The sequence below is a fragment of the Lolium perenne genome, chromosome 6, assembly GCF_019359855.2.
Source record: "Lolium perenne isolate Kyuss_39 chromosome 6, Kyuss_2.0, whole genome shotgun sequence".
Classification (NCBI taxonomy): domain Eukaryota; kingdom Viridiplantae; phylum Streptophyta; class Magnoliopsida; order Poales; family Poaceae; genus Lolium; species Lolium perenne.
The window spans coordinates 64,906,509-64,931,814 of record NC_067249.2 but is presented as its reverse complement, the minus strand read 5'-3'; the positions used below and the strand labels follow the sequence as shown (position 1 = coordinate 64,931,814).

Genomic DNA, 25,306 nt, shown 5'->3' with positions numbered 1-25,306 from the left:
ATAGCTATACAACTTCAGGTTTCAAAAGAAGAATATCTGATGTATTCGAAATAACGTGGTGGGGGTATCGTTCAACAACAGTGATAACCAACCTTGCTTTCCCCCACTTGTTCAAAGCTGGTGGAATAGAAGGTAAACACGAAGTGCTAGATAAGCGTAACAAAGTAACAGAAAAAAACTAAAACATGCGCATTTCGAGGGATAGTCCGAACTTCCACAAAATCCTTTTTGCAAACATAGAAGACAACAGAAGATGGTCATCGCCATGGCCAATTCCACTCCAGTAGTTAACAAAATCAAATACAAGAAAATACTAGCTCTACAGTGCTAGAATATGCCCCTACAACCTTCTTATGCTGTATTATCAGATAAAACAAATGGCCAGACAGTGGTCGGGTCTGGTGGAACAAGTGCCATCACTAATAGTACAACAAATTATACTGATATCAGATGCATGTGAAACCAACAATCATAATTATACTGATATCAGATGCATGTGAAACCAACAATCATTGCATGCCCCGAGAGATTTAGAATGTTGAGAAAATAACATGCACACAAGGGAAATAAGAGCACGAATATAAACACCTGGGACGAATAAATTTGCGTGCAGCCAGAAACAATATACTCAGGGTGAATCGCTGCAAATGGGGATAGCAATGAAACCAGCTGGAGTGATAAACAGACTGCATGAGTAAAAGCAAATGATTGAACTTGAAAATATGCGCATGACTAACAGGCAAGACGGCTAAAAATGGTGCAGAAGGGGCTAATCAAGTACATTTGGCAAGACAATACAATCAAGGGCAACAATCAAAGCATATGCCAAAAAATATGTGAATAACTATATTCACATTTGCAAACAACCACCTGGTTAAATATATTGTAAGAGAAGAAAACAAAGGGAAAAAAAATGTCCATGAGTTTAAGAGACATAATACAGCAAGAAATTAAAATATCTCTGTTACACATCAAGTATGATCTAAATAACAATTGCATAATATAAGAAAATCTTCTGAATGGCGAGATTCAAATGAGCCAGATACAGAGATCACCAGACTTTTAGTGTTCAGAAACACATTGAAATGTGCCAGATACAGAGATCACCAGATTTTTAGTGTTTTCTAGACACATGGTCCCAAGAGAACAATATCTACAAGGAAATTTTAGGATAGAGTGAGTGCTCTAACAAAACAATTTCAATTTAATCTTCACGGCCAATGCTCCTGTTGCATCAGTAGTGCTTCAAGGAAGAGTGCTTCAAGTTACAAAATTGATTGTCCGAAGGCATTTTCTCTGTCCTTATCGGTTAGGTACTTAGGTTCAGTGTGCTTGAATCTGGTTGTAAAGAATAGTTCTTGCTACAATTGTAACTAGCAGTATTTGCTAGATGTTGGTAACATCAGCATGCTCCTTGATGCCCCCAAAATCTAACCAGGCAGTCAAGCTAACAGAGGATTTGAGCAGCCAAGCACTAAATTGCAAGCAAAAGAGGCAAGTCAATCTAATAGTTCCAGTTACTAAACTTCGTTCAACAGTACTGCGTTTACAGCTAAGAATAAATAGCCTTAGTGAAGTGTTGACAGCTACTCCCTCTGTTCTAAAATAGGTCCCAACTTTTTGTAGATACCGATGTATCTACAACTAAAATGAACCTAAATACATCCACATCTAGACAAAACCAAGACACTTATTTTAGCACGGAAGGAATAGATAAGAAGCACTCGCAAACTGGCCACATCCCACATGTACCTTAGCTGGTTCCACACCCTGCTGCAGGCACAAATTACTCCAAACTGCAATGGGTCTCCACTAATTTGTTGTTTGCATTGTTCGAGCGATTCACAAAGCTGCCGCTTCAAAACTCAACCTTTCTCCACTACTCAGTCCCCAAGTTGTTTAGGTACAGTACTCCTTGCTGAATGTACCAAACATGAAGAGCAGAGTTACAAGATACATGTATATGTTTTACCACTGAAACTCTAAAAGATATAAAGCTTCCCATATAACAACCATACAATTCTGTGCATACAGGAATGTGTCTCAAATGATTCTTAATTACTTTTCTTACTGCTAGTTCCTACATACAGTACTTTGAGGAAATACTCATGCGAAAGGTCGAATTTCTAACAACTATTTGCAAATTGCAATGATATGTAACAATATAATAGCGCTACATTGATAATATAGAATTTATCAAGTTAATAGCAAAATAAAGAATCTCAACCACGAAACTGTAGAAAATATATGACTAGTAAAAGATCAGAAGTACTACTTAGCAACTGAGCAACATTGCTTGAATGTGGGCATGCCAAGGTCCACTGCTGCTAGTATGAAATTTTCTCGGGTAACAAAAAGCTTACACACATATTCAGATAAGATAAGACACCATAAATATTTCCAGAGCATGTTTTCTAGAGGACACCCAAATAGCAAAATTTCTCCTGGCTTAAAACATTAACATGCTTACTATAGAAAGGACACAATGCATTGTTTTATGTATACTTTCAATGTACCTGGCACAATGCATTGTAGATGCTATTCTATACTGAAAGTGGGTAAATATGCTATTTTACAAATCAAGAAAACGATATGTACCAGGTATCATAACTTTTGCATCTCAAAGGCCATCTAATTTGTCTTGATAGACACAAAACCAGGAACTAGAATATCCATAACAACATGAAGTTCAAAATAACATAACTCCCATACAAAAATCAGCTTATCCTAAGATACTATCAGAAATAGTGTAAAGGTTTAATGTGGTAGTCAAACTACCTTTTGCAAGTAAATTTATCACCACCTCGCTGCATACAAATAAAATATAGCGCAACAAACACAATGCGTAATTGGTACGGTAATAAAAGTTCCTTGTGTTTCATTATTACAAATAAGTCCTTAAGTACAGAAATAATTTTCACATGAATGAACCAAGAGATGCATTATATGATTACCATGCTGCACCATGCCACCATCCATTTGCGCTGCTGCAACATTCATATGCAAGTGCCAAGAAAATGTGAGGTTTAGTGGGTAAGACTGATAACCAGGAAACTTTTCAGCTACATATTCAGATAAGATACAATAAAACTTGCTAGAGCATGTTCACTAGAGGATACCCCAATAGCAAAAGTTCACCTGAGTTGAAGCATTAACACAGTTACTGATAGAAAGAATACAGTGCATTGTTGTATGGGCATATATGTACAGAAAGTGGGTAAATATGTTACTTTATATATCTAAAAAACCATATGAACCAATGTATCACAAATTTAGCAGCTGAAAGGACAACTAATTTGTCTTGAGGGACACAAAAACCAGGAAATTAGAGTATCCATAAGAACATGGGAGTTTAAAATACCATAACTCCCATCATAAAATCAACTTATCCTAAGATACTATCACAAAGAGTGGTACTCATTTCAAACTACCATTTGCAAAAAATTTATCACCGCCCCACTCCATACAAATAAGTTATTGTACAACAAAGACAATGTAATTGTTACAGTAATAAAAGCTCCTTCTGTTTCCTAATTGTGAATAAATCCCTAAGCACATAAATATTTTTTCACATGAATGTAACAAGCGATTCATAATAGTATTTCCATTGCTCCACCATCCATATGCAAGCGGCAAGGATTGTGAGGTTTAGTGGGTATGACTAATAACCAGTAACACAATTAGATTTACTGAATTACGTTAGCATAATTTAAACAGGAAGGTAGGAAATCTATCAAGAGGAGTATATTCAAGCTCCTTTTGACTCTCATGTTGCTCCATCACAGTAGATGCCATTAGCATAATGAGATCACATCTTAACAACATAAGCATTAGAGCAACAATAACAATGTTTACAGGGTAATCAAAAGAATAATGAACTGATTCGGGTTGAAGATGGTAACAAGGTTGAAATTCATATCAAGATCATTCCTCTAACACAACAACATTTAGCACTTCGGGTATCTAAGCACCCTGTAAACATTTATAAAACTTTCTACAGCACCCTGTAAACATTTAGCTACAATAAAACTTGGTTAAGCACACAGTAAACATTGCCATAAGCATTACAAAAACAATAATAAGGTTTGTGTATCACCAGAACTCAAAGAATAATGAAATGATTCTTCAGGTTGAAGGATGGTATACAAAGGTTGAAATTCTTATCAGGATCGTTCATTTAACACAACAACGTTTAGCTCTCTCTAGCACCTTGTACGCATTGTCATGAACAGAACTCTTTTCAAATGTTCTCAATTGGAAACAGATGACTCTGAATGAGTAAGGGCACCACATGTAGCTAAAGAAGAGAATAAGTTACTTTAGTTGTCTGCTCCCTCACAAGGGGAAGCAGGTAAAATGTTGCTATATTACACCACAAGCACAGCCAGCTGCCGCGGAAGCCGGCAGTAATCACCGGCGACGAGCAGGCTGATTCGCAGATCAGGCCGTATTAATGATCATCATCGGATCGCGTAAACATCATCAACATACATGGGGGGAGCCATCGAGGAGGGCGGGCGGACCGCGCGCCTGCGCTGGCTGGCTACGGAGAGAATGGAAGAACCAAATATTTTTCTCCTTTTCCTCTGTCTCTGACCACCGGTGGTGGGTTGTTGGGGCTTCAGAGCCGCAGCGCCGTGAGCCTGAGCTCGTCGTCGTCGTCGTTAGATGGGGCGGCGGTGCCATCGGCGGGCAGGTTGAGGTCGAAGGGGAGCAGGAGGCAGCAGGAGGGCGAGGCGGCGGCGTCCGTGCAGTCGTCGTCGACCACCGAGGCCGAGGAGCCGCAGTCGCTGCGGCAGTCGCCGTCGAGGAGCGGCGGCGGCGGGGGCCGCGGCGGGAGCGCCGGCCGCGCCCTCGGGCCCCCGAAGGACTCGACGGTGGAGCTGAGGCTGCTGCAGGCCGGCATGGCGGCGGCGACCGGCGGCGGGACGGCGGCGGGGTAGGATGGGTAGGTGGCCGGGAGTTGGTGGTGGTGGGGGAGGGAGGGGGGGAAGTTGGTCCTGGCCTTGGGCCCGCGGAGCACGCGCGCGGCGGCGTCGTAGGCGCGCGCGGCGTCCTCGGCGGAGTCGAAGGTGCCGAGCCAGACCCGCGCCTTCTTGGCCGGGTCGCGGATCTCCGCCGCGTACCGGCCCCAGGGCCGCTTGCGCACGCCGCGGAACCGCGCCTCCGCGTCCGCCGCCACCGCAGCGCCGCCCCGCCGCATGCCGGGAAGCGAGCAATCGACGCGCGGGATGTCCTCTCGCGGGATGCCGGGATCGGAATCGCGTGCCCGTGGGATTTGTTGTTGTTGTTGCGCAAGGAGGAGGAGGAGGAGGAGGAGGAGGAGGAGCCGGAATCGGAATAGAGATTTGGGGGAAGGAGGAGGAGGATGGGGGGAAGGTGGGGAGGAGTAAATTGGAAGGTTTGCTTGTTTGTGCTGCCTGCCACCGCCCACGACGTAGGCGACGCCCACCCCCACCTGCGCGCGCGCGCCCTCCCACCACCCTCCCTGCCCGCTTGCCGGCTTCTTTTTCTTTCTCTTCTCTCGCCTTTCCTTTTCCCTCTCCTTCTTTTGACTTTTCTTTCTTTCCCCCATCATGTGTCTATGTGGTTGTTTGAATTTTAGTTACTTTGTGGCTTTTTTTCCTGTTGGGAAACTGTTTCCTAGCTAAGCAAGATGTTGGCATTTGGCATTTGGCACATAGTTATGTGTTTTCGGCCGAGAATTCGTCTAAAGTAGTTTCCAACTGCGCCGGTCGAATACATCGGTGTGGTTGGATCAACAAGGATAAGTTTTCCGTGTTGGTATCGAGCATGTGTTAGTAGTACGATAGATCGGCATTGTCTTGTATACATGGGCGGACCTAAGGTCCATCCGATCAAGGAGACCGGCGTAGCATCCTATATTAAATAGTGCTTATATTGATTTGAATTTAAAAAAAAAATACGAGACTAAACATTATGGCTGATAGTTTGCAAAGGTTTGGAAAAGTTTTTGGTAGGTTGTTACTTTTATGTTGGTCATTATGGGTGCCATTGTAACCACGTTTTATCTGCTTTCCGGCTACATTATTGATAGAAAAGCATAGATTTTGCCTCGTTTTTAAAAAAAACAACAACGATGTATGTGATTGTTATTAGTTTTTTCGAACATGTTTTCATGATTGTTTGTAGTTTTCCCTTTATTGAACATTGGTTATTCCGCATTCTTGTGCCAATCAACCGCCGCCATTGGGGACGCCACTCAACACGGTTTTTTCGTATAGAGAAGGGGTTATTTCTCAATGGTGGCTCGTAGGTGACACCAACTCAAGTCGTGACTTTGGTTGGTGATTTTGGGCATCGTTGCCAAATGATAATGCTTCTCTTTCTTTGGCGTAGTGCCAAGTGGCTTATTTGTGTATCTTCTCCTTCATATCAGATGATAATTAGGTTGCTTGGATTGTCTCGATTTCGGTTTGGGTGTTTGATTTTGTTATGGACCTTTGTAGAAAACATGTGACTTGGTATGGATCATGCTTGTGGCATTACTGATGTGGGGGGTTGGCCTACGATGACACCGTATTTTTTTCTTGATCAAGCACAAGCCAGGTCAAATGTTGGCATGCTGATTGTCGTCGTGGTGAACAGACAGATGTCATGGGATGGCTTAAGTTGGGGCCGAATGTGCGCTAGAGGATTCGGGGGAGGGTTTTGGTAACAAGGGAGAGGATTTGGAAAGGAATCCCGGTACGTATTTGACGAACTTGGCCTTGGCCAGAGGTTGAAGAACGTACGGAATACAAGGTGAGCACCTCTATCCTGCTCTACTTCTCTCTATCGCCTAACGATCCGTCCCGCGCAGGGGTGTGCTCCCTCTCCTTATATAGGGGAGAGGGTGGATTGCAAGGAAAGAAACCATAATGACATCTTTGATGAGCTAAGCTACTTTATAAAGCTTCTTTGGCCTTGATGACATCGGTCTTGTCTTTAATCAGGAAGAGATGACCTCGTCCGGTACCTTTTACGTCACCTTTTGCTTTAGCTTCAGGGCTTCGATTAAAGCTGATTTGCTTCGCTCATCCTTGTCCTCTAGTCCTTGAGGAAATCTTTGACCAGAATGCCGACATGCTACAGTTGAGCTTATGCCGGTACTCTGGCATCTCTCATGTTTACCGTATTCCGGTATACCCCTCCTGGATACCGGTATACTTTACCTTGGCGCTTGCCATCTTAACTTGGTCATCCGGATCAACCTTTAATCCGGTATCTTAGAAGATAAACAGGGCAACCTTGTCATGCCTTTGGCCTACCGGGGGCCATCCCCCCGACACTGATGCTAGCTCAAAGTTCTCTGGCTTCATAGATTGGGTGATGAAAATCAATCGACGACGGAATCATTTTTGGGTGTGCGTACACATGGTGGTTTGGTCTTCATATGACCTGGTCGTCTATGGAGGATGGCTTGTATCCTCTTCTCCCGATCTTCAAGTGCTCGTTCTCGATGGTAGCTTGTATTGGTGACATCGTAATGGTAACTTGAGTTGTGAACTGGATTGGTTATTTTGGGCACCGGTGCTAAATGATGACGCCTCTCTCTCTCTGTATGTGGCATAGTGGGAAGTAGTCTAGGATATCTTCTCTTTCATATCGAATGTCGATTAGGTCGCTCAGTTTGTCTCGACTTTGGTGTGTGTGTTACGGGCCTTGTGGAGAACATGTGACTTGGTGTGGATTATGCTTGTTGCATCTAGGTCAAGCGATGTGAACGGCTGGCCTACGATGACACCGTCTTCTTTCTTGATCAAGCGCGGGCTAGGTCAAGTGTTGGCATAGCGGTACTACTAGCTCAAAGTTCTTTGGCTTCATAGATTAGTTGATGAAATTCAACCGATAGTGTATTCATTTTTTGGGCATGTGTACACATGGTGATTTTGTTTTCGCATGATCGGGTCGTCCATGGAGGATGACTTGTCTCTCGATCTTCGACCACTCGTTCTATGCTACTAGTGCAAAAACACGAGTATCCTCGTTGGTTGGAAGTGAATAGTATGATTTAAATATACTTCAAAATAAAAAATAAAATAAAATTACATGCACAATGTGGTGAGAAGTGTCTCGGATGGCTAACGTTCGCAACTATCGGCGCTTATAAGTACTTGGTGGTGGTCAGAGGCTTTCGATCCAGCTACACACATGTGATGAATAATGGTACAATCCCAAAAAAAAGTAGTTTAAAATAAGAAACATAATTGTTATACGTTTGAAAAGAAAGAAAATGGGTGGTGAAAACAAATGTTACACTAAGGGTGTGTTTGGTAGCCCGGGGCTGCTCAGAATCTCTTTCTCCCCTCAACTATGTTGAGCTCAACTATGGTGAAAGGATCGTATGCCGCACCTAGAGGGGGGGTGAATAGGTGCTAACCAATTTTTAGTTCTTTTTCAATTTAGGCTTGACACAAAGGTAAATTCTCTAGATATGCAACTAAGTTAATTTACCTATATGACAAGGCTACCACTAAGCAAGATATAGCTACGCAATATATAGGAGATAGAATAGGATAGAGGTAACCGAGAGTGGAGCACGCGATGACACGGAGATGATTCCCGTAGTTCCCTTCCTTTGCAAGAAGGTACGTCTATGTTTGGAGGAGTGTGGTTGCTACGAAAGCCAAACCAACAGCCACGAAGGCTTCACTCGGATCTCCTGCGAGCAACGCCACGAAGGCCTAGCCCACTTCCACTAAGGGATTTCCTCGAGGCGGAAACCGGGCCTTTACAAAGTTCTTGGGGCACACATCCACAACCGAATTGGAGGCTCCCAAATCTGTAACAACACAACAATCAACAACAATACATCAACACAAATCAACTAGGGATCCAAAGAGGAACACTAGCAAAGGGTCCCTCAAACAAATGAGGGGGAAATGTAAATCGCTTCGGTGAGGATGTAGATCGGTGTCTTCTCCTTCGAATCTCCAAAGATCAAGAGCTTTGGTTGGGTGAGGGAGGAGATCTTGCAAATCTTGATTTCTTGAGGTGGCTCTAATGGTGGTGAGGCTTGGCAGATTTTTGTGCAATGATTGAGCAAGGATCAAGGTAGAAGAAGGGGGGTATAAATACCCCCCTCCAAATTCCAGCCGTTGGAGCTTCCGGGGGGCTGGATAATCCGGCCCAACCAAAAGTCCGGCCTCTGGGAAAATCCGGCCAAATGTCCGGCCCCTGTTCAGAGCCGCATCGCCTCAGGTCCTTAGACGATTTTGGGGGGGCCGGATAGTTTGGAAATATCCGGCCCGGATTATCCAGCCCTGGGCAAATCCGGGCAAATGTCCGGGCAAATATCCGGCCCATGTCCAGAGAGTACTGAGCCACAAATCCTCAAGTCCTTAGCCGAAAATTGGGGGGCCAGATATTCTGGAAATATCCGGCCCGGAATATCCGGCCTGGTGATCCTGTTCCAGCTTCTTTTTGACACGTCTCACCACATCCATCACACATATATATATGTATCTATATAATCTCTGTACCACTTAATCAAACATTAGTGTATCACATACATTGACATCAAACACACAAAACATATTATGAGAGATGTTCTTTCAATCTCCCCCTTTTTGGTGTTTGATGACAATATACGGATTTGCAAGAGAATCACTATGGAGAGCAAGCATATTGGCAAAACATAGAGGCACTCCCCCTACATGTGTGCATACAAGTAATTTGCATTTGAATACAAATACACAACATATAGGTGCGAGGTGCCTCAACACAATTAGTATCCAACATGAGATCTAACAAGAAACATAGACATATATAAAGTTGAGATAAGGTGGTAGAAATCATACCCATATGGAGATATATAATATGGAGATATAGCATCACACACAATATAATACCCTTGATCACCCATATGGAGATATAGCATCACACACAATATAATAACCTTGATCTCAACATATAGAAATCCGAAGACTTTAACAATGTCTCACACCACATATAGCACATAGTTTTAAACGGAACAAACCAAACCAAATAGTTCAAATAAGAAGGGGAACACAAGCAGTAAAGGAATGATAAACGCATATGCTTATCCCCAAACCATGCAAATCCCCGAGAGATGTCCTAATAGAACACTTCTCCCCCTTTGGCATCGAGACGCCAAAAAGGGGAAAAGTGTGGTGCTACTGGCCCCATGGAGATCACTCGGAGCCCTCTACGTCCTCGGACTGGTACTCCTCTTCCTCTTCTTCATCTTCAGTGTCAGGGGCATCCGGAGAGTTGCGAGTGTAGTTGGCCCTCTGAATGCAGTCCTCAAGATCATTCCACGGAACCTGAGAAGAATGCAACCCACTGTAACCTGGGTGAACTGGAGGCTGAGGCGGAGGTCGTTGCTCACCACTGAGCTTATGAAGAATGACCGCTTGAGTATGCTGAATCTCAGCACGCTCTCGGCTGGCCGCATAGTTCTCCTTATGAATCTCAATATTCATGCATAGAATGTGACGCTGAAACCAACTGAGCTTCCTCACTTGCTTCTTCATTGCAGGAAGATCAGCATGGCGAGCAGGAGCAAAACCACTAGTGCGAGCATCTCCCATAAAGGAGTCAGGAGCAGGGGTACCATGGGGAATAGGCTTCTTCTTGTATGCCTTCTTGACAGAGTGCTTCTCCAATGGGAACCGCCTCAAGTCTTCCTCCTTGGTCACAGAGTTGTTGATGAGGAGCTGGATATATGGAGCATATGGCATGGTGGTCCGGGAGACCATGGCATCATGAATCTCATTAAAGATGAAGTCCATGACATCAAGAGAGAAGTCATGTTCCTCATTACTATCACGAGCACACCTAAAGCTGAGGTGCATAAGATCCACAAGAGCTCCCCTGAGTGCATCATTGTTTCCACCACTGGGAGCAATGGTGGCTCGAAAGAAACGGAGCAACTGACCGTAGATGGGAAGCAGCCCCTTGGTAGTACCAACTGCTCCAGAAGAGTTATAGAGATCAAAAAGCACATTTTTATCCGTCTTCTGAGGACCATGGAGGCGACGGCCTCCTGCTGCAGGAAGTCCAAGAATAGAGGCAAACCGGCGCAAGGTTGCCACACAGTGAGTGGAGCCAGACATCCATTCCATATTGAGCTCAGCATCTTTCCTGATGGCCAGAGAAGCATAGAATTGCTTAACCAACTCTGGACTGTAGTCACACTGAAGCTTCATCAGATCCTGCAAGCCCATCCTACCAGTCACCCAGATGGCATCCTCAAAATGATTATTGACTGCCAGAAGATCCACATTGATAGCTTGCATGGGTCGCACTTTCTTCATGGGCTCATAAATATCCTTGTAGATGAACTCCTGCTCCATGCACCAGAAACGCCTTCCCTCTATCTCATCATCCCTTGGAAGGTCTTCATACCAGTTCTTCATACGGATTGCTGCATAAGTGACAATGTCCATTGTCTTGTAGTTCTGCCTCCGTGCCTTGTTCTTCTGCCTTGAAGTGGTGGACTTGCGGGGAGCATTCGGTGCAAACTCATCACTCGACCAGTCATGCCTTGGGCGTCTCCGACCCCGAGAACCACTACCTGTGAACAGCAAAGACGGATAGCAAAGAGAAGATAATGCTCATAAGTCATGTATGATACAGTAATGTACTCTAGAAACATACTATAAGTCGGTACAAGTCTAGACAAGATAGATTGAAACAACACTGCAGCGGAGATGAAGCTCCAGGCCGGATAATCCGGTGTCCCCTGGGGGCGGATAATCCGGCCTGACCGGATAATCCGGTCTTCGCGGGGGGCGGATAATCCGGCCCTGCGAATCTTGCAGAACTTCCAATCAAAAACTTGTCTGTGACCAGATCGGCCTTTTAGCATGCAATAGGAGTATACTACACACGATTTGGAACAACTAGACACCATCTCCACCAAGAAAATAGCACATACAAATCACAACACCTAGGGTTAGGGATTGTGAGTCATACCCGCATCCATTGGGGAAGCCGCTTGGAGAAGATGATAGCTAGGGCGGAGAGGCACCCGATCCACCCAAAAACTCCGAGAGGGAGCGGACGGGGCGACTCCGGCGAGGAGGAGGAGCTCCGGCGGCTATGGAGGAGAGAGAGGGCGCGTGGGGGGGGGGGGGGACTGGTTGCTGTGGAAACTGTCCACCCCGCGGGCTCTCTAAATCCCCTCGCAACCAGCCCAGGCCGGATAATCCGGCCCAAAGTAAGGGCGGATAATCCGGCCGGGCCGGATTTTCCGGTTTTCCATGGGGCCGGATTATCCGGTTTTCTGGAAAATTTCAGAACATCGGAAATCCTGCCTATCTTTTGTTGGTTATTTGCATAAATCCATATGTGATGCAATGAAGTATCACCCCACATATAAGATGCATATTGACCAATAAGATGGGGCAACCTAGATCATCCGACCGAAAATCCTCAAACTCCAAGTTTTTACCAAAACATGACATATGAGCAAGATGGAAATGGCTTATAGATGAGTGTAGGCTTGGGTTTAGAAAGCTCAAACTGTTAATGGTACATGATCACTCAAGTTTGCAAGATATAAGCAAATAAGGCCAAACTAGAGTGATTTCCCATAAGAACAAGGAGTTGTCAAATAAAAACATGAATATCCAAATAACTCCAACTCTTCACAAAGAAGAGTGTGGTGGCCTAGGCCACCATATATGAGTGTTATGGCATGGCACCGCGAAGATATATCTTGGGCCCAAACCACTACTCATCATTGAAGCTCACATATCAACATATGATATAAAGAGAATGATTCCTTAATGTTGGCATTATGGGGGGAGGGATAGCTCAATAATTTAAACCGCACTCCCCCTATTTCCATGCCCACATCTAAACCAAATAAAGTTTTGAGATAGAGGTGTGTTTGCAAGATGGTCAAGCTATACTCCTTGAATCAATGATATTTAGCTCATTCCTCAAATAGCAAAACCTTGCTTCATCAAGAGGCTTCGTGAATATATCGGCAAGTTGACCTTTGGTAGGAACATAGATAAGCTCAATATCACCACGGGCAACATGATCCCTAATGAAATGATTCCGGATCTCAATATGCTTCGTTCTTGAATGTTGCACCGGATTATAGGCAATCTTGATGGCACTTTCATTTTCACATAATTGAGGCACTTTGTCACAAATGACACCGTATTCCTTTAAAGTTTGCCTCATCCATAATAATTGAGTGCATCCACTTGCGGCGGCAACATATTCGGCTTCGGCGGTGGAGAGAGATATATAATTTTGCTTCTTAGAAGACCAACACACCAAGGACCTACCAAGAAATTGGCAAGCCCCAGAAGTTGATTTCCTATCATCCTTGTCCCCCGCCCAATCCGCATCGGTGTAACCATTGAGAATAAAACTTGAGCCTTTGGGGTACCAAATACCATATCTTGGGGTATCAACCAAATACCGAAAGATTCTTTTGAGAGCCATCATGTGGCTCTCCTTATGAAAAGCTTGATACCTTGCACACACACCAACACTCAACACTATGTCCGGTCTAGCTGCACAAAGGTAAAGCAAGGATCCAATCATGGAGCGATATACCTTTTGATCCACCTCTTTACCATTGGGATCAAGTGCAAGATGACATTTGGTAACCATAGGAGTGGCCACACCCTTCATCTCGGTCATCTTGAACCTCTTGAGCATGTCTTGGAGATATTTTGCTTGATTGATGAAGGTCCCTTCTCTTAATTGCCTGATCTGAAAACCAAGAAAGAACTTCATCTCTCCCATCATAGACATCTCAAACCTATCGGTCATAAGCTTTGAAAATTCATCATTGAAAGCTTTGTTAGTAGAGCCAAAGATAATATCATCAACATATAATTGGCAAATGAAAAGCTCCCCATTAACCCTCTTAGTAAAAAGAGTGGGATCGATTAGCCCAACATCAAATCCACGGTCTATCAACAATTCCTTAAGGTGCTCGTACCAAGCTCTAGGAGCTTGTTTGAGACCATAAAGTGCTTTATCAAGCTTATAGACATGGTTAGGAAAGTTGAGATCCTCAAACCCCGGGGGTTGCTTAACATAAACCTCTTCATGCAAAGGACCATTAAGAAATGCACTTTTCACATCCATTTGTTGTAACTTAAAGTTATGATGCGATGCATAAGCAAGAAGGTTACGGATGGACTCAAGGCGAGCCACGGGAGCATAGGTTTCTCCAAAGTCAATTCCCTCAAGTTGAGAGAACCCTTGAGCCACCAATCTTGCCTTGTTCCTCACAACATTTCCAAACTCATCTTGCTTGTTCTTGAAAATCCATTTAGTGCCTATAACATTGCGGCACACCTTTGGCTTCTGTACTAAGGTCCATACTTTGTTGCGCTTGAAGTTGTTGAGTTCTTCGTGCATAGCTTCCAACCAATCCGAATCTTCAAGGGCTTCAAATACTTTCTTGGGTTCCACTAAGGAGATATAAGCATGATGATTGCTAAAGTTAGCCAATTGCCTTCTTGTGGTAACACTTGCCCTTAAATCACCAAGGACCTTGTCATGAGTGTGTTCATGAATTTCAAGGTTCCTTTCTCTTCTTGCTAGACGACGGGCCTCGATCTCCTCCTTGGTTATTCTTGGCCTTGGAGGTTTCACTTGATCAACTTGATCATTTGGGTCCCCATCTTGACCTTCAACTTGAGCTTCCTCAAATTCTTGAGATTGCTCATCCTCATGTGCTTGATCTTGGACATTATCCGGTGAGAGGAGAATATTGAATGGATATTCATCGGATCCATCATGAATCCGTGATTGATCTTGTCCTTGATCTTGTCCTTGATCTTGCACACAAGAGGGATGGTTTTGTTCTTGTTCTTGGGTTGGTGCATAATTTGCTTCAAGAGATGGGGTTTGTTGATGTTGAGAAGATGAGGCCTCCACTGATGCGCGTGAGACACACGTCCGTTGGGAACCCCAAGAGGAAGGTGTGATGTGCACAACAGTAAGTTTTCCCTCAGAAAGAAACCAAGGTTTATCGAACCAGTAGGAGCCAAGAAGCATGTTGAAGGTTGTTGGTGGCGGAGTGTAGTGCGGCGCAACACCAGGGATTCCAGCGCCAACGTGGAACCTGCACAACACAATCACAGTACTTTGCCCCAACGTAACAGTGAGGTTGTCAATCTCACCGGCTTGCTGTAAACAAAGGATTAGATGTATAGTGTTTATGATGATGTTTGTTTGCGAAGAACAGTAAAGAACAATTGCAGTAGATTGTATTTCAGATGTAAAGAATAGGACCGGGGTCCACAGTTCACTAGTGGTGTCTCTCCCATAAGATAAACAGATGTTGGGTGAACAAATTACAGTTGGGCAATTGACAAATAAAGAAGGCATAACAATGCACATACATATATCATGATGAGTACTATGAGATTTAATCAGGGCATTACGACAAAGTACATAGACCGCTATCCAGCATGCATCTATGCCTAAAAAGTCCACTTTCAGGTTATCATCCGAACCCCTTCCGGTATTAAGTTGCAAGCAACAGACAATTGCATTAAGTATGGTGCATAATGTAATCAACACAAATATCCTTAGACAAAGCATCGATGTTTTATCCCTAGTGGCAACAGCACATCCACAACCTTAGAACTTTCTGTCACTGTCCCAGATTTAATGGAGGCATGAACCCACTATCGAGCATAAGTACTTGATGTCTACGCACGCTTCTATTCTTGTAGACAGTGTTGGGCCTCCAAGAGCCGAGGTTTGTAGAACAGCAGCAAGTTTCCCTTAAGTGGATCACCCAAGGTTTATCGAACTCAGGGAGGAAGAGGTCAAAGATATCCCTCTCATGCAACCCTGCAACCACAAAGCAAGAGGTCTCTTGTGTCCCCAACACACCTAATAGGTGCACTAGTTCGGCGAAGAGATAGTGAAATACAGGTGGTATGAATAAATGCGAGCAGTAGCAACGGCACCAGAAAAGTGCTTTGCTGTCCAGGACTGGCGTGTGGTTGATGGTGGTAATATTGCAGGCAGTATAAATGCAGTAAAACAGTAAACAAGCAGCGATAGCAGTATTTAGGAAACAAGGCCTAGGGATCATACTTTCACTAGTGGACACTCTCAACATTGATCACATAACAGAATAAATAAATAGATGCTAGACTCTACACCCTCTTGTTGGATGATGAACACCACTAACTGTGTAGGATTACACGAACCCTCAATGCCGGAGTTAACAAGCTCCACAATATTCAATGTTCATATTTAAATAACCTTAGAGTGCATAACAGATCAACATAACCAAACCAAGTACTAACATAGCATGCACACTATCACCTTCACACTACGAAAGGAGGCATAGATCACATCAATACTATCATAGCAATAGTTAACTTCATAATCTACAAGAGATCACAATCAACGCCAAGTACTACACGATGCACACAGTGTCACCATTACACCGTGCAGGAGGAATAAACTACTTTAATAACATCACTAGAGTAGCACACAGATAAATTGTGATACAAAACACATTGCAATCATAAAGAGATATAAATAAACACTTCACTATGCCATTCATAACAGCGAATAAGTATTCTGTGAAATATAGCCTAAGAGACCCACACGGTGCACACACTGTCACCTTTACACACGTGGTACAAGGAGTCTCCGGAGATCACATAAGTAAAATCCACTTGACTAGCACAATGACATCTAGATTACAAGCATCATCATATGAATCTCAATCATGTAAGGCAGCTCATGAGATTATTGTATTGAAGTACATAGGAGAGAGATGAACCACATAGCTACCGGTACAGCCCCAAGCCTCGATGGAGAACTACTCCCTCCTCATGGGAGACAGCAGCGTTGATGAAGATGGCGGTGGTGTCGATGGAGAAGCCTTCCGGGGGCACTTCCCCGTCCCGGCGGCGTGCCGGAACAGAGACTCATGTCCCCCAGATCTTGGCTTCGCGATGGCGGCGGCTCTGGAAGGTTTTCTCTGGTTTCGTCGAACGTGATAGGGTTTTCGCGACGGAGACCTTAAGTAGGCGGAAGGGCAGCCTCGGAGGGGGCCTGGTGGGCCCACACACTAGGGGGGCGCGGCCCCCCCTCTGGCCACGCCAGGGTGTTGTGTGGGGCCCCCAGGGCTCCCCTCTGGCGGCTCTCGGGTGTTATGGAAGCTTCGTCCAATTATAAGACTCTGGGCGTTGATTTCGTCCAATTCCGAGAATATTTCCTTACTAGGATTTCTGGAACCAAAAACAGCAGAAAACAGCAACTGGCCCTTCGGCATCTCGTCAATAGGTTAGTTCCGGAAAATGCATAAATATGACATATAATGTGTATAAAACATGTAGATATCATCAATAATGTGGCATGGAACATAAGAAATTATCGATACGTCGGAGACGTATCAGTACTCCCTCTTGGAGTCACAAGTATCAACTTGGCCAGAGCCTCTACTAGCAACGGAGAGCATGCAAGAACATAAACAACATATATGATAGATTGATAATCAACTTGACATAGTATTCAATATTCATCGGATCCCAACAAACACAACATGTAGCATTACAAATAGATGATCTTGATCATGATAGGCAGCTCACAAGATCTAACATGATAGCACAATGAGGAGAAGACAACCATCTAGCTACTGCTATGGACCCATAGTCCAGGGGTGGACTACTCACACATCGATCCGGAGGCGATCATGGCGATGAAGAGACCTCCGGGAGATGATTCCCCTCTCCGGCAGGGTGCCGGAGGCGATCTCCTGAATCCCCCGAGATGGGATTGGCGGCGGCGGCGTCTCTGGAAGGTTTTCCGTATCGTGGCTCTCAGTACTGGGGGTTTCGCGACGAAGACTATATGTAGGCGGAAGGGCAGGTCAGGAGGAGTCACGGGGGGCCCACACGCTAGGCCGGCGTGGCTAGGGCTTGGGCCGCGCCGCCCTGTTGTGTGGCCACCTCGTGGCCCCACTTCGTTTCCTCTTCGGACTTCTGGAAGCTTCGTGGAAAAATAGGCCCCTGGGCGTTGATTTCATCCAATTCCGAGAATATTTCCTTACTAGGATTTCTAAAACCAAAAACAGCAGAAAACAGCAACTGGCTCTTCGGCATCTCGTCAATAGGTTAGTGCCGGAAAATGCATAATAATGACATAAAGTGTGTATAAAACATGTGAGTATCATCATAAAAGTAGCATGGAACATAAGAAATTATAGATACGTTTGGGACGTATCAAGCATCCCCAAGCTTAGTTCCTACTCGCCCTCGAGTAGGTAAACGATAACAAAGATAATTTCTGAAGTGACATGCTATCATAATCTTGATCATACTATTGTAAGCATATGAGATGAATGCAGCGATTCGAAGCAATGATGAAGATAATGAGTAAACAAATGAATCATATAGCAAAGACTTTTCATGAATAATACTTTCAAGACAAGCATCAATAAGACTTGCATAAGAGTTACTCATAAAGCAATAAATTCTAAGTAAAGGCATTGAAGCAACACAAAGGAAGATATAAGTTTCAGCGGTTGCTTTCAACTTCAACATGTATATCTCATGGATAATTGTCAACACAAAGTAATATAACAAGTGCAATAGGTAAACATGTAAGAATCAATGCACACAGTTGATACAAGTGTTTGCTTCTGGGATAGAAAGAATAGGTAAACTGACTCAACAATAAAGTAAAAGATAGGCCCTTCGCAGAGGGAAGCATGGATTACTATATTTGTGCTAGAGCTTTTCATTTTGAAAACAAGAAACAATTTTATCAACGGTAGTAATAAAGCATATGTGTTATGTATAAGATATCCTATAAGTTGCAAGCCTCATGCATAGTATACTAATAGTGCTCGCACCTTGTCCTAATTAGCTTGGATTAACACGGATTATCATTGCATAGCATATGTTTCAACCAAGTGTCACAAAGGGGTACCTCTATGTCGCCTGTACAAAGGTCTAAGGAGAAAGCTCGCATTGGATTTCTCGCTTTTGATTATTCTCAACTTAGACATCCATACCGGGACAACATAGACAACAGATAATGGACTCCTCTTTAATGCATAAGCATTCAACAACAGTTAATTTTCTCATAAGAGATTGAGGATTAATTGTCCAAACTGAAACTTCCACCATGATTCATGGCTTTAGTTAGCGGCCCAATGTTCTTCTCTAACAATATGCATACTCAAACCATTTGATCATGAAAATCGCCCTTACTTCAGACAAGACGAACATGCATAGCAACTCACATGATATTCAACAAAGGTAAAAGTTGATGGCGTTCCCAGAAACATGGTTACCGCTCAACAAGCAACTTATTAGGAAATAAGACACATAAGTACATATTCTTCACCACAATTGTTTTTAAGGCTACTTTCCCATGAGCTATATATTGTAAAGGCAAAGAATAGAAGTTTAAAGGTAGCACTCAAGTAATATACTTTGGAATGGCAGAGAAATACCATGTGGTAGGTAGGTATGGTGGACACAAATGGCATAGTATTTGGCTCAAGGATTTGGATGCACGAGAAGAATTCCTCTCAATACAAGGCTAGGCTAGCAAGGTTGTTTGAAGCAAACTCAAGTATAAAAGGTGCAGCAAAGCTCACATATGAACATATTGTAGCTATTATAAGACTTTACATTGTCTCCTTGTTGTTCAAACACCTTAACCAGAAAATATCTAGACTCTAGAGGTCAATCATGCAAACCAAATTTTAACAAGCTCTATGTAGTTATTCATTAATAGGTACAAGGTACATGATGCAAGAGCTTAAACATGATCTATATGAGCACAACAATTTCCAAGTATCACATTATTCAAGACATTATACCATTTACCACATGCGGCATTTTCCGTTTCCAACCATATAGCAATGAATGAAATAGTCCAACTTTCGCAATGAACATTAAAGATAGAGCTAAGAACACATGTGTTCATACGAAACAGCGGAGCGTGTCTCTCTCCCAAACAAAGAATGCTAGGATCCGATCTTATTCAAACAAAACAAAAATAAAAACAAACAGACGCTCCAAGTAAAGCACATAAGATGTGACAGAATAAAAATATAGTTTCACTAGAGGTGACCTGATAAGTTCTCGATGAAGAAAGGATGCCTTGGGCATCCCCAAGCTTAGAAGCTTGGGTCTTCTTAAAATATGCAGGGATGAACCACGGGGGCATCCCCAAGCTTAAACTCTTCACTCTTCTTGATCATATTGTATCATCCTCCTCTCTTGACCCTTCAAAACTTCCTCCACACCAAACTTAAAACAAACTCATTAGAGGGTCAGTGCATAATTCATATATTCAGAGGTGACATAATCATTCTTAACACTTCTGGACATTGCACAAAGCTACTGAAAGTTAATGGAACAAAGAAATCCATCAAACATAGCAAAACAGGCAATGCGAAATAAAAGGCAGAATCTGTCAAAACAGAACAGTCCGTAAAGACGGATTTTTTTGAGGCACCAGACTTGCTCAGGTGAAAATGCCCAAATTGAATGAAAGTTGCGTACATATCTGAGGATCACGCATGTAAATTGGCAGATTTTTCTGAGTTACCTACAAAGAACCATACCCAAATTCGTGACAGCAAGAAATCTGTTTCTGCGCAGTAATCCAAATCTAGTATTGACTTTACTATCAAAGACTTTTCTTGGCACAACAATGCAATAAAATAAAGATAAGGAGAGGTTGCTACAGTAGTAACAACTTCCAAGACTCAAATATAAAACAAAGGTGCAGTAGTAAAATAAACACATGGGTTATCTCCCAAGAAGTGTTTTCTTTATAGCCATTAAGATGGGCTCAGTAATTTCAATGATGCTCTCGCAAGAAATAGGAGTTGAAACAAAAGAGAGCATCAAAAGCAAGTATGAAACAAATTTTAAGGCTAACCCACTTCCTATGAAAAGATATCTTGTAAATAAACAAATTCATGAAGCATAATCCAACAAGCATAGAAAGATAAAACAAGTGCAACTTCAAGATTTTCAGCAAAAAGAGAGGTGTTTTAGTAACACGAAAATTTCTACAACCATATTTTCCTCTCTCATAAAGATTTTCAGTAGCATCATGAACAAACTCAACAATATATCCATCACTTAAAACATTCTTATCATGGTTCATGTGCATAAAAGTATTACTCTCCACATAAGCATAATCAATTTTATTAGTTGTAGTGGGAGCAAATTCAACAAAGTAGCTATCATTATTATTCTCATCAAGTGTAGGAGGCATAGTATAATCATAATAAAATTTACTCTCCATAGTAGGCGGCACCAAAAGACCACTATCATTATAATCATCATAAATAGGAGGCAAAGTATCATCAAAGAAAATTTTCTCCTCAATGCTTGGGGGAGTAAAGATATCATGCTCATCAAAACCAGCTTCCCCAAGCTTAGAATTTTCCATAGCATTAGCAACAATAGTGTTCAAAGCATTCATACTAATAACATTCCCATTAGCATGCATATAAAGTTCCATGGGTTTTTTTAATTCTCTCTTCAAACACATCATGTCCTAATTCAAGATAAAGTTCATAAAGATCTCTCATTTTATTATTGTGTTCCATTAAGCCTAACTAGTGAAGTCACACAACTTAGTGTTCTCAGGAGTATTCATTTTAACAGTAATAAAAACAAGTAAAGCAAACTAAATTAAGTAAAGTAAAACAAGTAACTAATTTTTTTTTTGTGTTTTTAATATGGAGATCAAGACAGTAAATAAAGTAAAGCTAGCAACTAATTTTTTTGTATTTTGATATAAGAGCAAACAAAGCAGTAAATAAAATAAAGTAAAGCAAGACAAAAACAAAGTAAAGAGATTGGATGTGGAAGACTCCCCTTGCAGCGTGTCTTGATCTCCCCGGCAACGGCGCCAGAAAACAGTCTTGATGCGCGTGAGACACACGTCCGTTGGGAACCCCAAGAGGAAGGTGTGATGTGCACATCAGTAAGTTTTCCCTCAGAAAGAAACCAAGGTTTATCGAACCAGTAGGAGCCAAGAAGCACGTTGAAGGTTGTTGGTGGCGGAGTGTAGTGCGGCGCAACACCAGGGATTCCGGCGCCAACGTGGAACCTGCACAACACAATCACAGTACTTTGCCCCAATGTAACAGTGAGGTTGTCAATCTCACCGGCTTGCTGTAAACAAAGGATTATATGTATAGTGTGGATGATGATGCTTGTTTGCGAAGAACAGTAAAGAACAATTGCAGTAGATTGTATTTCAGATGTAAAGAATAGGACCGGGGTTCACAGTTCACTAGTGGTGTCTCTCCCATAAGATAAACAGATGTTGGGTGAACAAATTACAGTTGGGCAATTGACAAATAAAGAAGGCATACCAATGCACATACATATATCATGATGAGTACTATGAGATTTAATCAGGGCATTACGACAAAGTACATAGACCGCTATCCAGCATGCATCTATGCCTAAAAAGTCCACTTTCAGGTTATCATCCGAACCCCTTCCGGTATTAAGTTGCAAGCAACAGACAATTGCATTAAGTATGGTGCGTAATATAATCAACACAAATATCCTTAGACAAAGCATCGATGTTTTATCCCTAGTGGCAACAGCACATCCACAACCTTAGAACTTTCTGTCACTGTCCCATATTTAATGGAGGCATGAACCCACTATCGAGCATAAGTACTCCCTCTTGGAGTCACAAGTATCAACTTGGCCAGAGCCTCTACTAGCAACGGAGAGCATGCAAGAACATAAACAACATATATGATAGATTGATAATCAACTTGACATAGTATTCAATATTCATCGGATCCCAACAAACACAACATGTAGCATTACAAATAGATGATCTTGATCATGATAGGCAGCTCACAAGATCTAACATGATAGCACAATGAGGAGAAGACAACCATCTAGCTACTGCTATGGACCCATAGTCCAGGGGTGGACTACTCACACATCGATCCGGAGGCGATCATGGCGATGAAGAGACCTCCGGGAGATGATTCCCCTCTCCGGCAGGGTGCCGGAGGCGATCTCCTGAATCCCCCGAGATGGGATTGGCGGCGGCGGCGTCTCTGGAAGGTTTTCCGTATCGTGGCTCTCGGTATTGGGGGTTTCGCGACGAAGACTATATGTAGGCGGAAGGGCAGGTCAGGAGGAGTCACGGGGGGCCCACACACTAGGCCGGCGCGGCCAGGGCTTGGGCCGCGCCGCCCTGTTGTGTGGCCACCTCGTGGCCCCACTTCGTTTCCTCTTCAGACTTCTGGAAGCTTCGTGGAAAAATAGGCCCCTGGGCGTTGATTTCATCCAATTCCGAGAATATTTCCTTACTAGGATTTCTGAAACCAAAAACAGCAGAAAACAACAACTGGCTCTTCGGCATCTCGTCAATAGGTTAGTGCCGGAAAATGCATAATAATGACATAAAGTGTGTATAAAACATGTGAGTATCATCATAAAAGTAGCATGGAACATAAGAAATTATAGATACGTTTGGGACGTATCATCCACCGTGGTAGAGCATAGTCCTTCCCGAGACGCCACACCGTGTCCCTCAATGGGGCGGAAAAATCCCACACCCATTCTTACTATGGCATCTTGAGGTATTTCATCACCTGCACATACATCAACTTGACCCACTTGGGAGCCATCATTTTCTTCGAACCTCACACTACAAGATTCGATGATAATCTCGGAGGATACATCAAAGATTCTATAAGTGTGAGATTCGGCACCGTAACCAACAAATATACCCTCCAAAGCTTTAGGAGCAAATTTAGATAAACGAACTCCTTTGATTTTGTAGAAACACTTACACCCGAACACCTTGAAGTATGAGATATTTGGCTTGTTCCCGGTGAGTATTTCATATGGAGTCTTGTTCAAGCCCTTGCGGAGATAGAGCCGGTTAGAAGAGTGGCAAGCGGTGGAGATGGCTTCGGCCCAAAAATTATAGCGGGATTTATACTCCGCCATCATAGATCTTGCCATATCCATAAGAGTCCGGTTCTTCCTCTCCGCAACACCATTATGTTGAGGGGTGTAAGCAACGGAATATTGATGACGAATCCCCTCATCACTAAGAAAATCATTGAGTGTATAGTTCTTGAACTCGGAGCCGTTGTCACTTCTTATTGCCATAATGAGGAGGTTGTGTTGGCGTTGCACCTCGGTAGCAAAGTCAATGAATATTTGTTGAGTCTCATCTTTCGTCTTGAGAAAGTAGACCCAAGTGTATCTTGAGTAGTCATCAACAATCACCAAGCAATGTTTCTTCGCACCAAGACTTGCATGAGTAACGGGACCAAAGAGATCCACATGAAGGAGCTCCAAGATCCTCTTGGAAGATATGATAGTCTTACTTGGATGCGGAGAGTCATGCATTTTGCCTTCAACACAAGCCCTACAAACACGATCTTTGGCAAAAGACACATTTTCCATTAGTCCCACAATATGGTTCCCCTTGTGAAGACTTTGCAAAGTTCTCATGTGAAAGGATCGTATGCCGCACCTAGAGGGGGGGGGGGTGAATAGGTGCTAACCAATTTTTAGTTCTTTTTCAATTTAGGCTTGACACAAAGGTAAATTCTCTAGATATGCAACTAAGTGAATTTACCTATATGACAAGGTTACCAACTAAGTAAGATATAGCTACGCAATATAAAGGAGATAGAATAGGATAGAGGTAACCGAGAGTGGAGCACGCGATGACACGGAGATGATTCCTGTAGTTCCCTTCCTTTGCAAGAAGGTACGTCTACGTTTGGAGGAGTGTGGTTGCTACGCAAGCCAAACCAACAACCACGAAGGCTTCACTCAGATCTCCTGTGAGCAACGCCACGAAGGCCTAGCCCACTTCCACTAAGGGATTTCCTCGAGGCGGAAACCGGGCCTTTACAAAGTTCTTGGGGCACACATCCACAACCGAATCGGAGGCTCCCAAATCTGTAACAACACAACAATCAACAACAATACATCAACACAAATCAACTAGGGATCCAAAGAGGAACACTAGCAAGGGGGCCCTCAAACAAATGAGAGGGAAATGTAAATCGCTTCGGTGAGGATGTAGATCGGTGTCTTCTCCTTCGAATCTCCAAAGATCAAGAGCTTTGGTTGGGGGAGGAAGGAGATCTTGCAAATCTTGTGTTCTTGAGGTGGCTCTAATGGTGGTGAAGCTTGGCAGATTTTTGTGCAATGATTGAGCAAGGAGCAAGGTAGAAGAAGGGGGTATAAATACCCCTCTCCAAAATCCAGCCGTTGGGGCTTCCGGGGGGCCGGATAATCCGGCCTAAGTAAGGGCCGGATAATCCGCGCCCCCCCCCCCCCCCGGAAAA

The 25,306-nt window shown here is 43.3% G+C and overlaps 1 protein-coding gene across 1 annotated transcript; it reads right to left on the bottom strand.

Annotated features, from left to right (window-relative positions):
• Nucleotides 1–4,294: 4,294 nt before the first annotated feature.
• LOC127307520 (ethylene-responsive transcription factor 3-like) lies at nt 4,295–5,469 on the bottom strand. The gene has a single exon (XM_051338238.2). It carries the CDS (start codon nt 5,201–5,203, stop codon nt 4,622–4,624), a length of 582 nt encoding a protein of 193 aa, XP_051194198.1. The 5' UTR covers nt 5,204–5,469; the 3' UTR covers nt 4,295–4,621.
• Between the last annotated feature and the right edge of the window lie 19,837 nt (nt 5,470–25,306).